Source organism: Trichechus manatus, unplaced genomic scaffold (assembly GCF_000243295.1).
Source record: "Trichechus manatus latirostris isolate Lorelei unplaced genomic scaffold, TriManLat1.0 scaffold00170, whole genome shotgun sequence".
NCBI lineage: Eukaryota > Metazoa > Chordata > Mammalia > Sirenia > Trichechidae > Trichechus > Trichechus manatus.
Window position 1 is genome coordinate 5,367,886 of NW_004444106.1, and position 13,398 is coordinate 5,381,283.

General features: G+C 49.8%; 1 protein-coding gene across 1 annotated transcript in view; it reads left to right on the forward strand.

Annotated features, from left to right (window-relative positions):
* The window catches only part of ZAN (zonadhesin), a 44,932-nt gene extending 32,031 nt beyond the window's left edge, over nucleotides 1-12,901 (forward strand). Inside the window, 13 exon segments of the mRNA XM_023740979.1 lie at nucleotides 4,955-5,166; nucleotides 5,692-5,833; nucleotides 6,243-6,490; nucleotides 6,878-7,007; nucleotides 7,175-7,349; nucleotides 7,697-7,873; nucleotides 8,126-8,265; nucleotides 8,722-8,879; nucleotides 8,881-8,934; nucleotides 9,028-9,166; nucleotides 9,897-10,037; nucleotides 10,835-10,937; nucleotides 12,892-12,901. Of these exon segments, the coding sequence (XP_023596747.1) occupies nucleotides 4,955-5,166; nucleotides 5,692-5,833; nucleotides 6,243-6,490; nucleotides 6,878-7,007; nucleotides 7,175-7,349; nucleotides 7,697-7,873; nucleotides 8,126-8,265; nucleotides 8,722-8,879; nucleotides 8,881-8,934; nucleotides 9,028-9,166; nucleotides 9,897-10,037; nucleotides 10,835-10,937; nucleotides 12,892-12,901 (1,829 nt within the window).
* Nucleotides 12,902-13,398: the final 497 nt, after the last annotated feature.

Genomic DNA, 13,398 nt, shown 5'->3' on the forward strand with positions numbered 1-13,398 from the left:
AAATGGCATGGTGGAGGTATCTGACCTCCTTGTCTAACTTCCCAAGGGGAAAGGAGAGTCAAGATCAACAGCCCAAGGCTGATTCATATGAGATGGAGGTCAGACGTACCTTCTCTCTCCAACCTTTTTACTAGTTATGACACCAACCATCCCTCCCACGGCACTCTCTACTTCTCTGCTGGGTTTCATAAATCATTGCAATGGCCACACAGAACTCACAGACCATACTGACAGTTATGGGGTTTATTACGGAATTAACAGATTACAATTCAGGTTCAGGAACACTCAGCATACAGTTCTTCGATCAGGACAGCCTCTTCTCAGCCATGCCATAGGCAGATCTCTCTCTCTGGCCCTTGGCCCCTCAGCCTGGCCTCTGCTCTGCTCTGGCAAGTGTTATGAAGCTCTTTTAGCTCTTTCAATAAGTGCCCGGAGGCACCTCACTCCACCAGGAAACCCTGGCCCAAAGGCGCTCAGCTCCCTCCCTCTGTGGGAAGGCACACCCACTGCCCCATCTCCTGCCGGTGGGTCACGAGCTGGGGAACATAGCTCCGTCAAGTGCCCGGAGGCACCCCACTCTGCCAGCAGGCTTCCTGCCTGAATGCGCTCAGCTCTCTCGCTCGGTGGCACACCTACCTCGCCGTCTCCTGGTTCTGCTGCCTCTGCTGCCATCATTTCTCTGCCTCTGCTTCTCTCCATCTTTGGTGTTACAGCTCTCTCTCTCAGTCTCCTGGTTTCAGGAGCTTCTCAGCACAGGGATCCTGGGTCCAAAGGACTCTTTGTACTCCTGGCTCTTCTTTCTTGATGGTCATGACATCCCCCTATCTGCCTCTGGGAGGGCTCATTTTAAGCCTAGCAAGATGGCAAAACTGACCAATCCCCTTGTTAGAGTTCCATACACCTTATGTGCATGGTCCCAACCCCACAAGGGCGCCGAGAACCTTATTTGCATTATTAGCAAACTGTCCAATCCCCTTGTGGGGCACAAGCACCTCATTTACATAGTCCCACCTAGTCATTTGGTGAGAGTTACAAAGACTATGGCCAGAAGGGTCATAGTAAGTAATTCACTGCACCGCAGCCCTCTAGGCAGAACCCTAGGCCTCCTTCTGAAGATCTTTCCTTAGAAAAAATAACTTTTGAGATGTAATTCACATACCATCATATTCACCCTTTTAAAAGTGTACAATTTGGTAGTTTTTAGTATATTCATAAGGTTGGCTACCATCACCACTATCTAATTTCAGGATCTTTCAAATTTTAAAACAATGATTAGATTGTTTTTAGTCTGTAATATATTTGTTTGCATGGTTCAAAACTTTAAAAACTATTAAAAGATACCCAGCGAAAAGTCTCTTTCCCACCCTGACCTCAATCTGCCCAGTTCCCAGCCTGCCAAGGTACCTGCTCTTATCAGCATCTGAGAATTCTTCCAGTGATCTTTTATTTATGCATATACAAACACATAAAATCTGTGTTTTTTAATTTTCTCCTTTTACTTATGAATGGTAGCATACGAAACCCAGTATTTTGCACTGTATTGTTTTTAATAGAATTTATTTTTTAGAGCAGTTTTATGTTTCCAGAAAAATTGCTCAGAAAATGAATTCCCATATATCCTTTCTCCCTACCCCCAATTTTCTCTATTACTAACATTTTGCATTAGTGTGGTACATTTGTTATAGTTGGTGAACCAATACTGATGCATTAACTGGAGTCCATGGTTTACATTAGTGTTCACTCCTTGTGTTGTACATTTCTATGGGTTTTGACAAATGCATAATGTCATGTATCCACCATTACAGTATCATGCAGGATAGTTTCACTGCCCTAAAAATGCTCCAACTATTCATCCCTCCTCCCCAAATCCCTGGCAACTGCTGATCTTTTTGCTGTCTCCATAGTTTTATCTTTTCCAGAATGTCATATAGTTGGAGTCATAGTATATGTAGCCTTTTCAGACTGGCTTCTTTCACTTAGCAATATGCATTTAAGGTTCCTATGTGACTTTTTGTGGCTTGATAGCTCCTTTCTTTCTATTGCCACATAATATTCCATCATATGGATGTACCACAGTTTATCCATTCACTTTTCAAAGGACATTGTGGTTGATTCTAATTTTTGGCAATTATGAATAAAGCAGCTATAAACATTCTTGTATAGATTTTTGTGTGGACATAAGGTTTTGATTCATTTGGGTAAAAACCTGGAAGTTCATTGGCTGGATTGTATGGTAAGCCTATGTTAGCTTTGTAAGAAACTGCCAAACTGTCTTTCAAAGTGACTGTACCATTTTACATTCCCACCATCAATGAATAGAAGTTAGTATTGGTCCACATCCTTGACAGCACTTAATGTTGTCAATATTCTGGATTTTAGCGATTCTAATAAGTAGGTAGTGGTATCTCATCGTTGTTTTAATTTGCAATTTCCTAATGACATATGATGTTGAGCATCTTTTCATATGCTTATTTGTCATTCTGTATATCTTCTTTGGTGAGGTGTCTGTTCAGATCTCTTGCCCATTTTGTAGTTGAGTTGTTTATTTTATTTCATTGAGTTTTAAGAGTTCTTTGTGTATCTGATATACAAGTCCCTTATCTTCTCAGATATGTGTTTTGCAAAGATTTTTCCCAGTCTGTGGCTTATCTTTTTATTCTCTTAACAGTGTTTTTTTGCAGAGCAGAAGTTAATTTTAATGAAGTCCAACTTATCATTTTTTTCTATTATAAATTGTGCTTTTGGTGTTATATCTAAAGTTGTTACAAAACCCAAGGTCACCTAGATTTTTTCCTAGGTTATCTTCTAGAAATTTTATAGATTTGTGTTTTACATTTAGGTATATGGTCCATCTTTGTGAAGGTATAAGGTCTAGCCAGTTTTTCCAAAGTCCCCGGGTGGCACAAATGGTTAAGCACTCGACTACTAGCTGGAAGGTTGGTGGTTCAAACTCACCCAGAGGCACCACAGAAGACAGGCCTGGCAATCTGCTTCCAAAAGGTCACAGCCTTGAAAACCTTATGGAACAACTCTACTCTGGACACATGGGGTCGCCATGAGTCGGAATTGACTCGACAGCAACTAACAACAGCAAGCTAATTGTTCTAACATAAATAAATGACTAGCCTGTCTTTTCCTCACTGACTTGAGATACCACAATTTATCAAATACTAAATTCCTATTTGGGTCCATATCTGGGCTTTCTCTCCTGTTCCATTGGTCCATCTGCCTCTTCATGTGCCAGGAACACAATATTGTGTTACTGAGAATTTCAAATATGTTTTAATTTCTGGTAGGGACACTTACTACTCACTCCTCTTAATTTTCAGGGTTTCCTTGGCTTTTCTAGTTTCTTCACCTCAACTTTAAAATCATCTTGTCCTATTAAAAATAAAAACTTTGTGGGTATATTTTATTGGGATCATATTAAATGCATAATTTTTTATTTTTATTTTTTATCGTTGTAGTTTAAATGAAAGTTTACAATTCAAGTTAGCCTCTCACACAAAAATTTATACATACATTGTTTTGTAGCCCTGCTTGCTCTCCCTATACTGTGACAGCACACTCTTTCTTTCCACCCCGGATTTCCCATGTCCATTCAACCAGCTCCTGACCCTCTCTGCCTTCTCATCTCGCCTCTGGACAGGAGCTGCCCATTTAGACTCATGTATCTACTGGAGCTAAGAAGCACAGTCTTCACGAGTATCATTTTATGTCCCATAGTCCAGTCTAATCTTTGTCTGAAGAGTTGGCCTCGGAAATGGTTTTAGTTTTGGGATAACAGAGAGCCTGGGGGCCACGTCTTCCAGGGTCCCTCCAGTCTCAGTCAAACCAGTAAGTCTGGTCTTTTTACTAGAATTTGAGTTCTGCACCCTACTTTTCTCCTGCTCCATCAGGGACTCTATGTTGTGTTCACTGTCAAGGCGGTCATTGTGGTAGCCGGGCACCATCTAGTTCTTCTGGTCTCAGGCTGATGACGTCTCTGGTTTATGTGGCCCTTTCTGTCTGTTGGGCTAATACTTTCCTTGTGTCCATGGTGTTCTTTATTCTCCTTTACTCCAGGTGGGTTGGGGCCAATTGATGCATCTTAGATAGCCCCTTGCTAGCTTTTAAGACCCCAGATGCCACTCGCCAAAGTGGGATGCAGAACATTTTCTTGAAAAACTTTGTTATGCCAGTTGACCTGGATGTCCCCTGAAAGCATGGTCCCCAGACACCTGCCCCTGCTACTCTGTCCCTGTGTTTGGTTGTATTCAGGAAACTTCTTAGCTTTAGTTTAGTTCAGTTGTGCTGACATTCCCTGTAGTGTGTGCTGTCCTTCCCTTCACCTAAGATAATTCTTGTCTACTTTCTAGTTGTGAATACCCCTTTCCCTCCCTTCCCACCCTAGTAACCATCAGAGAATGTTGTCTTCTGTGTTAAATGCATAATTTAACTTAGGAGGAACTGACATCTTTATGTTGTTTACTTCCCATGAACATGGTAGGCATTTCCATTTTTTTCATGACTACTTTTGCTGGAAGGCCTTTCTTTAATTCTCCAAACAGAATTCATACTCCCTGCTCTGTGTGCCATTACACTTTGTCCACACATGCCTGTCACCTCGTTTACTGACCATACACGTCAAGGCTGTATTGCTGGCTGACCTCTGTCTCCCACATTGAATTGGGAGGGCCGTTCTTATTCGTTTTTTCCTCAAGCCCTGGCATATAGTTCAGGCTCAGAAAATGTTTGTTGAATGAATAAGGAAAGGAAGAAAAATCCCCAAATCTTGTAGCCCCCCATTACTTCATGTTTCACAGCCTTAGCTACTACTTCCAGGACCAAGAAAGTTGCCCCAAATCTCATAGCCCCAAAGGAAAAACTCCTAGCTCGGTTTCCACATCCCTTGTCCCCTGCTTCGCACTCCCTTGCCCCCTCCGCTTACCCCACTCTCCCTTCCACCCCACAGCTCTGGAATGCCCCGCCTATAGCAGCTACACACACTGCGCTCCCTCCTGCCCGCCTTCCTGCGGAAACCTAAAGGGCCAGTGTGAGGGCACCAAACTCCTCTCCACCTGCTTCGAGGGCTGCATTTGTAACCCTGGCTATGTGCTCAGTGATGACCAGTGTGTTCTCAGGAATCAGTGCAGCTGCAAGGACGCCAAGGGTGGCATTCTTCCCGTAAGTAGGGACAGGAAATAGGGTTGGGGACCCACCTTGAGGAAGGAGCTTCCTCTTTCCTATCAGCCTGGGACATCTATGTCTCTATGCTGGCTCTGGAGTGTGGCAGCTGATAAGAGGGGTGGGGTGATCTCTAGCTAGGCCTGGGCTGGAGGTTTTGGATCTGAGGAATCCACCAGCTGGTAGGCAACATGATCTAGTGGAGGGAGCATAGCCTTGGTGCAGGCTGACCTGGGATTGAATCCTGATTGTACTGCTAACCAGTCAGGTGACCCCTGTTACTTCAGTTTTCTCATCTGTAAAATCGGTTCAGTAGTAACATCCTGAAGCACAAAGGTAAGACAATACCTCTCAAGGGGATATAGGAGCATATCGGTCCAAATGGCACTTATAACTGGCAGCTGAGGCAGCATACGGCCAGTGTTAATTAAAACATTCAGACCATGGGCTTAGGCTGAAGGGGTAATAGGAGGGAGAACTGGCCCTTCCTTCCTCACTCCTTTGCTCTTCTTGTGGCTTCTACAGGCAGGTAAGACCTGGCTGTCCATTGGCTGTACCCAGAGCTGTGTCTGCACAGAGGGAGTCATTCAGTGCCGGATCTTCCACTGTCCCTCAGGCTCCCACTGCCAGCCCAATGCCAAGGGCAACAGCAACTGCGTACCCGACTGTAAGGGAAAGGAAGAAAGGAGGGCTCAGGGCTGAGGTGGAATAAGAGGCAGGAAAAGAAGGGACTTAGACTGGAGAAGCTATGAAGAGAGATGGGCCTGAGCACAGGCATCAGGGTTGGGTGACTGAGTCTTGAGGCCTGGGTTCTAATTATGGCTCTCACCAGCTCTGTGGCCATGTGCATTGACTCTCTCTGGAACTCATTAGCTTATGGGCAAAAAGAGGGGGCTGGACAAGGAGATCCTCTACGGTTGTTAAATGGGCTGGGAGAGAGAGGAAGTTTAAGATCAAGTATCCAGGAAACCCAGGGCTAAAAGGCAGGGTGACAGGAGACATCAGGATGGGTAAGGGGATTCTAGGACTGCTCTGTTTGTGCAGGGTCTCTTCTCAGAGCTTGCCCTTCTTGGCAGGGTTGGATCATTGCTCAGTCTCTGGGGACCCCCATTACCGCACATTGGATGGCCTAAGCTACCACTTCCAGGGCCGCATGACCTACACTCTGGTAAAGACCATGGATGTGCTCCCCGATGGGGTGGAGCCCCTGGTCGTGGAGGGTCGCAACAAGATGTACCTGCCCTGGAGCCCAGTCTTCTTGCATGAAGTTCTCGTATATGTCTATGGCTTTAGAATCCAGCTCCAGCGTGGCCTGGAGGTTGTGGTAAGAGCTGGGCCAGGGCTGGGAAGGTCTGGGAAGGCAGACTGAGGCCTTGGAGGTGCCCAGAACAGGGGAATCCAGGACTCCCTGTTCCCTGGGAAGTTCCTGGCAGGGGCAGCCTGTAAAAGTCAGAATCAGTACCAAGCTCACCTCATGGGGAGAGGCAGAGGAGGGCAGTGGGATTAAGCAAAAGGCTGGAGAGAGACATGGAAAGAGAGAGGAGGAGAGAGCACATGGTGTGACTGTGAGTCAGGCCTGAAGAAGTATCAGGGCCTCCATTGTGCCAGGTTTTAGCAGGGACCAGATTGGGGCTGCACCAGGAGTAGACTCAGGGAGGCCTCTGCCATGTGGGATGGCAGGATACCTGCAGCTTCTGTCTTCCTCCTCCAGGTCAACTATGAGAAGGTTGCCATTCCCTACAAGCCCAGCGAGCACCTGCAGGTCTCCCTGCGGTCTCACCGCCTGTACCTGACCACTGACTTTGGGCTGTCCATCAGTTTCGATGGGAACAAAAATGCAGGTACCTGAGTGTGGGGGAGGGGAAACAACATCTGAGACAGAGAGAGGGCTGCTGCTGCCACAGAGTGGGACACAAGCTGGGGAGGCGCTGGGAGGATGTAGGAAAAGGGAGAAGCTGCAGAGCACAAATGGGGCCTCTAACCTCTGCGTGCCTCCTTCCTGCTGCAGTGATCTCTATGCCCAGCATGTACCAAGGCCTTGTGCGCGGCATGTGTGGGAACTTTGACAGGAACCAGAGCAATGACTTAATGTTGCCCAGTGGCGCCATCACCCACAACATTAACATCTTTGGCAACAGTTGGGAGGTGAAGACAGTCGAGTCAACCCTGGCTCGTGTTCCAAGGTGAGAAGGGTTGGGCAGTGAGGGAAGGCCCTGGTGAAAACAACCCTCAGGGAAATGAGCCATGGCTTAGTGTCTGTCTACACTTTGTACCCTTATGTTCTCCTGGCAAAAGAGGAAAAATGAGGGAGAGAGCTCAAAGAGTCTTGGCCTGGTCTCCCTAATTCTGTCCTTTCCTCTCTTACTAACTAGAGGCACCTGCTTTGTGGAAACCCTAGTCTGAGGAGGTAGAGGCCTTCAGGGGCCATGTGCCCATGCATGTCCCTTAGCCTTGGTCCCCAGTTGTTGTTCTTCTTTTGAGTTCACATTCCTCGAGGGCCTCACCTGGCCGCTTGCTGTGTCTGCTCCAGGGCCATACAGGTGGAAGAAGAGGAAGTGGAAGAAGGGGAGTCAGGCTTCCATGTGTCAGAATGCAGCCCGGAGCAGCTGGAGCTCATCAACAGCACCCAGGCCTGTAGGGTGCTGGCTGACCCCAAGGGCCCCTTTGCTGCCTGTCACCAGACTGTGGTGCCAGAACCCTTCCAGGAGTGAGTCTGAGGCCCAGGGTGTGTGGGCTCAGCCGAGGCTCCCACCCTGGCCTCTCTGTGGGTCCTGCTGTCCGCTCTGACCTGCGCTAGGTTCAGTTGGCTTTTCTCTCTTTCTGTGGCCCCATTTCCTGGTGACCCTCGTGGCCCCCACCTAGTTTCCTTCTGCTTGGCTGCTTCAGGCCCTCTTCTGCGGGGCTGAGTAACCTTGCCTCTCCCTCTCTGACAGCCGCCCCCCACTGTCCCCTCCCCCAGGCACTGTGTGTTTGATCTGTGTGCTGCCCAGAATCCCAGGGAGCTCGAGGAGCTGCGCTGCCAGTTGCTCAGCGGATATGCCCTCATCTGCCAGGAGGCGGGTGCTGCCCTGGCCGGCTGGCGTGACCACACCGGCTGTGGTGAGGCACTGCCCTTCCCTGGGCACTTGCCCCGACCCCATCTGCCATTTCTCCCCTCAACTCTGATTCCCCTTCGTTGTTTCCCCATCTTGGCTTTCTAACGGGTCTCCCCATCCCCCAGCTCCCCATTTTAATGTCAGCACATCCTTCCAGCCTGACTCCTGCTCTGCCTCCCGTTCTAGTTGCCCTAAAGTGCAGCCTGGGAAGCCTCACCACCACTGTGGCTACCCCTCCTGCTCCTTCTCTCCAAGCCCACCTTTGCTCATCCAGTTCCTTCACAGGCTTTGAAGTCTCTGACAGGAAGACACACCAACAAAGCCAGCCATGAATTCTGGCTTTCCTGCCCATAACGAGCTCTGTTCTGTTCGCTCCCCCTCTTCCAGCTTTTGCCCCCATATTGCCCAAACCTGTGTGGCCTGCCCCAGCCACCTTCTGACTGTGACTCTGTTCCCTTAGCCTTGGCATGTCCAGCTAATACTGTGTATCAGAGCTGCATGACCCCCTGCCCAGCCTCTTGTGCCAACCTGGCGGCGCCCAGGGACTGTGAGGGCCCCTGTGTGGAAGGCTGCGCCAGCCTCCCTGGCTACATCTACAGCGGTGCTCAGAGCCTTCCTCTGGCGGACTGTGGCTGCATCAATGACGGCATCTATTACCAGGTCCAGGCTGCATGTGGAAGGACTTGGGGGAGCAGAGATGCAATAGTAGAGCCAGACTAGGGACAAAAACCAGATCTTCTGCTTCTGACCCTTCTCCCTTTTCCAGCGGGGTGACAGCTTTGTGACCAAGGATTGCTCCCAGCGCTGTACCTGTGCCAGCTCTGGGGTCCTGCTGTGTAAGCCCCTCAGTTGCAGCACTGGAGAGATCTGCACCCTGGGGAACCTCACCCGTGGCTGCTTCCGAGGTGAGCCTGGTCCTCCCCTCCTTGGCTGCAAGCTGCCCCCACAGCATGGTGTGTCCCTGGACCAACAATTGCCCTCCCTGTCCCATGCCTGGGACTTCTCCACACTGATGTCAGAAAGTTTGTGCTGTTTAAACCTGCTCTTTCTCACTTAGTCCCTTCCTTTTTTAGGGAGGGGCAAAGGGACAGGACCTAACGTTCCCTAAGCATCGGTTCTCTGCCAAGCACCGTACTAGATCCTTTCCCTGGCATTAAAACCAAAAAAACAAACTCATTACTGTCGAGTGGATTCCAACTCATAGTGACACTACAGGACAGAGGAGAACTGCCCCATAGAGTTTCCACGGAGCTGCTGGTGGATTCAAACTCTGACTTTTTGGTTAGCAGCCATAGTGCTTAACCACTGCACCACCTGGGCTCCTTCCTAGCATTAGCTTCCTGATATCCCCTTGAAGCCTTACTTCAGTGCTTGCTGGTGGGTATATCATCCCCATTTACAGGTAAAAAGAGAATGGAGTTCAGAGAGGTTCAGCAATTTCCCCAAAGCCCAGGGCTAGCAAGTGCAGAGCCAGGATTGGAAGCCAGGCCAGTTGACCCCTGACCAGTCATTCCTAGCTATGTGCCATTGCTTCCTTCCCCAGGTCCCAGCCAGACTTCCGCCTGGCTATGCATCTCCTGCCAGAACTGGGAGGCTCCCCTTGGTACCTTCTTACAACTTCCTCCCTCCTTGCAGAAAGCCCATGTCTACAGAACCCCTGTCAGAATGATGGACGGTGTAGGGAGCAGGGAACCAGTTTCACCTGTGAGTGTGAACTTGGTTACGGGGGAGACCTCTGCAATGAGCCTCGGGATGTTCTACCCCCTGAAAAGCTAGGTAAGGACTTCATCCCAGGCCCTGTATCCTCACAGCTTGTTCCCACCAACACTGCCACAGAATTATATAATATATATTAATGTTACAATCCCTTGAGGCAAACAGGACAAGGATCCTCAAAGAATCAGAGTACTTGTGTCCATCTTCTACCCACATATTCCAGAATCTTCTCTCTGAACCTTAGCTCCCCACTTCTGTGATCTAAATGCCTCACCCCTGCTGTTATTTCCCCATCATACACCCCTCCATGCCTCTCCAATATCTTTTGCTGTTTTTCCCTATCGCAAACCAGAATTTCCTTGAGCCTCTGGGCCAGTGGTTCTCAAACTTTATCTTTATCTTACCTAAGATTGTGGAGGGAGGGGAGGCTTGTTTAAAACATGCAGTCCAGGACTTACCCCCAGAGATTCTCCTTCAATAGGTCTGGAGTGGGCCCAGAAATCTGCATTTTAACAAGCTCCCAGGTGACGGAGGAAAGTGTTTGCAGGGTTACATTTGGAGAGACATAGGCCAAGCTGATAGTGCAGCCTGGTCTCCAAAGGACCAGCTGGAGAAGCAGCCTCCTCAAAAAGCTATGGGAGTGTGTGTCTGGAAACAGACATGGTTCTTGGGGGTGACTAAGGCCTTGGAGGGCTTACCCCACAGCCTCCTGGAGGGAGAACCAGCCACACCCAGAGATTTAGGGGAAATGTCCATTCAGGGTGGCATTTAGTGTGAGGGAGTGTCTCCTCCCCTACCCTTCAATGCCTCACTCCTTCCTATCCCACATCCCTATTTCTGTTCCCTGCTCCCCTCAGAAGGGTCCAACTTTGTGGCCGTGCTGTTGGGAATGCTGGTGCCCATGGCATTCATAGTGCTGGCAGTGACCAGAAAGTACCTTCACAGGAAGAGGAGGAGGAGGTGAGTTCAGGAGAGGGGTTGAGGGGGACAGGACAGGGTGAGTAAACAAGGGGAGTGGGCTGTGGTCTAGGGCAGAAGGAAGCTGACACAGTGAGCCTCCATCGGTTCCCCGACACCATTTAGGGAGAAAATGACGAGCCAGAACCTAGACCGTCCAGTGGACATGGGTGAGAACCAACCCCACAGTCCCAAACTTTGGCCATCCTGAACAGGGTGGGCTGAGGGGAGAGCCAGAGATTCTGATCTGGAACTGAGTCTGCCTCTAATATAAGTTTTCTCATTTTTGCCTCAGATTTTGTTCCAGAGAGAGCCTTCAAGGTCGCTCAATTTTGAGTTGTCCTCAAAAACGAAGAGATAAAATAAAATAATTTATTTTTGAGATGTGAATTTCTGTGTGATCATGGAGGAGGCAGGAGTTGGGTCTGTGAGGTAGGTTTAGGATGGGATATGAGGGCGGGAGGTGTGTGGGGGCCAGGGCTGAATTCTGTGCAAAACATCTAGAAAGGAACCTAGGAGTGAGGAATTGAGGGGTGTCCCTTAGACAAAGCCACATATGGGTGGGGCAGTCCTTCTGAAGCCTGGGTGGTCTCCAGGGTGGGCCATGCAGCCCTGGGGAGTCTACTCTCAGGGGGAGAGGTAGAAGGGGCAGGGAAGGAAGAGAGAATGAAGGTTGGAGTGTAGCCCCGAAACTATGGCCTCTGGGATTCAGGAGAAAGCTTCACGTTTTCTAGTCTCTATCTCAGGTCTCTGAGCTCCCCACCAAGTGTAGTGAAAGGTGATTCTGAGCAGAGGCTAAGAATGGGAAAGTGGCTTTTCCCAAAAGGTGAACTGGCCTGTGACCCTCTGGGAGGTCACATCCTACTGACCCTTGTCCATCTCACAAAAGGGCCTAGGGTTATTACGGTAACCAAGAATGGGGTATGGTGGGAGGCTTGCTGAGGAGTCTGGAGCTCTGTCCAGGTAGTAGCAAACCACTAACCCCAGGGTGAGACCAACATTCTGACCCCTCCAACCAGGCAGGTCCTTGCTTGGGGGAGGAGGCTGGGTTCCTGCTTGAGCTCTAAGTACAATAAGGCTGTGAACTGGGGGGTCTGGGTGTAGACCCCAAAGGGAAAGGGGACTTGGGCTTGGGGATGCATAGGCAAACAGGACACTGAGTTCTAGAAAGGTATCCTTACCCTGTGGGCCCTCTGGAAAGGCCAACCCTGCAGCCACCTTCGTTTGAGGAAGTGAGACCCAAACTGGGTGGTGAACAGGGCCCAAGGAAGGAAGGGTATACCCCCCTAATCAAGCCACTCTGCCCAACTTGGCTTTCCCTTCTCTTAACTGGGGAAGCAGCTCGCACTCAGGGGGCTGGGCGATGGCAGGAAGGCTCAGGGCAGCTTCTGGAACTGGGCTGGATATACTTTAGCCTGATGTCATGGGACTCCCTGCTGCTCCATGGTGACCTCCACGATGATCCTGGCTCCTTCACCTGGTCTTTGACTCTTTGCCTCTACTCTTATCTCTGCCCTGCTCCCTAGACCTTTCTGCCTCTCCTCACCAGCTCTCTAGGGTCACCTTATCTAGCTCCACAGTCTGATTGGCAGGAGGTTGGCCTGGGCCTTCATCCTCCAGATAGACATCCACTTTCAGGACCCAGATCCCCACCTTCCTTGGCAGGACTGAGTTCCTCTCACCCCACACCCTCTCAGTGGTACAAAACATGGATATGTCATCAGGGAAGGGAGGGGACAGAGGACTCAAGAGCATTAAGGGCTCCAGAAGAAGGCTGTAGAGGTAGGAAATCAGAGACAGGATGATGGTGAGGCTCCCTGGGCTGCGGGGGTGGGGGCAGAGCTGATGTGTAGAGTCCCACACTGACCTCAACACAACAGGGGGCAACTGAGATGCAGAAATGGAAAAGGCCACTCCAGCTAAACAAAGCTTGTCGCTTCAAGGCCTGTCTCTGCAGGTACCCCTGAGGGGCGCAGAGTGGGGAGCAAAGAAGGAAACCGAGGTGTTGAGACAGAAAATGGGCAGTCTGTGCCTGGGATTGACCCCATCCTCATCTCCCTGTTTGGGAGGGACAAGTTGGGGGGAAGATACTCAGGTGGTTTCCCCTCCCCTTCCCAAGAAGCTGGGAGAACCTGCCAGGGCAGCATCTTGAATAGGGGAATTATCCTCCCAACCCAGAAGTGTGTATGTAGGCGTGCGCGCATATGTGTGTCCACGCACACACAGGGTTCCATCTTCACCACTCCCAACTATCTGCCCCTCCCTAGCTAATCTAGACACTCCCCCCTTCATTGCCTTAAAACAAGGCCCAGCTGTCAACATCTGGCCCACATCTGTCTCCTTCATCTGAGCCCCCCACCCTAGCCTATGCTCCCCCTCCCTTTCAGGGGGCTACTGGGCAGGGCTAGGAGCTCAAGACCTCCCCTCCGCTCCTCATACAGCCCCTTGCCATGGCTAAGGAACC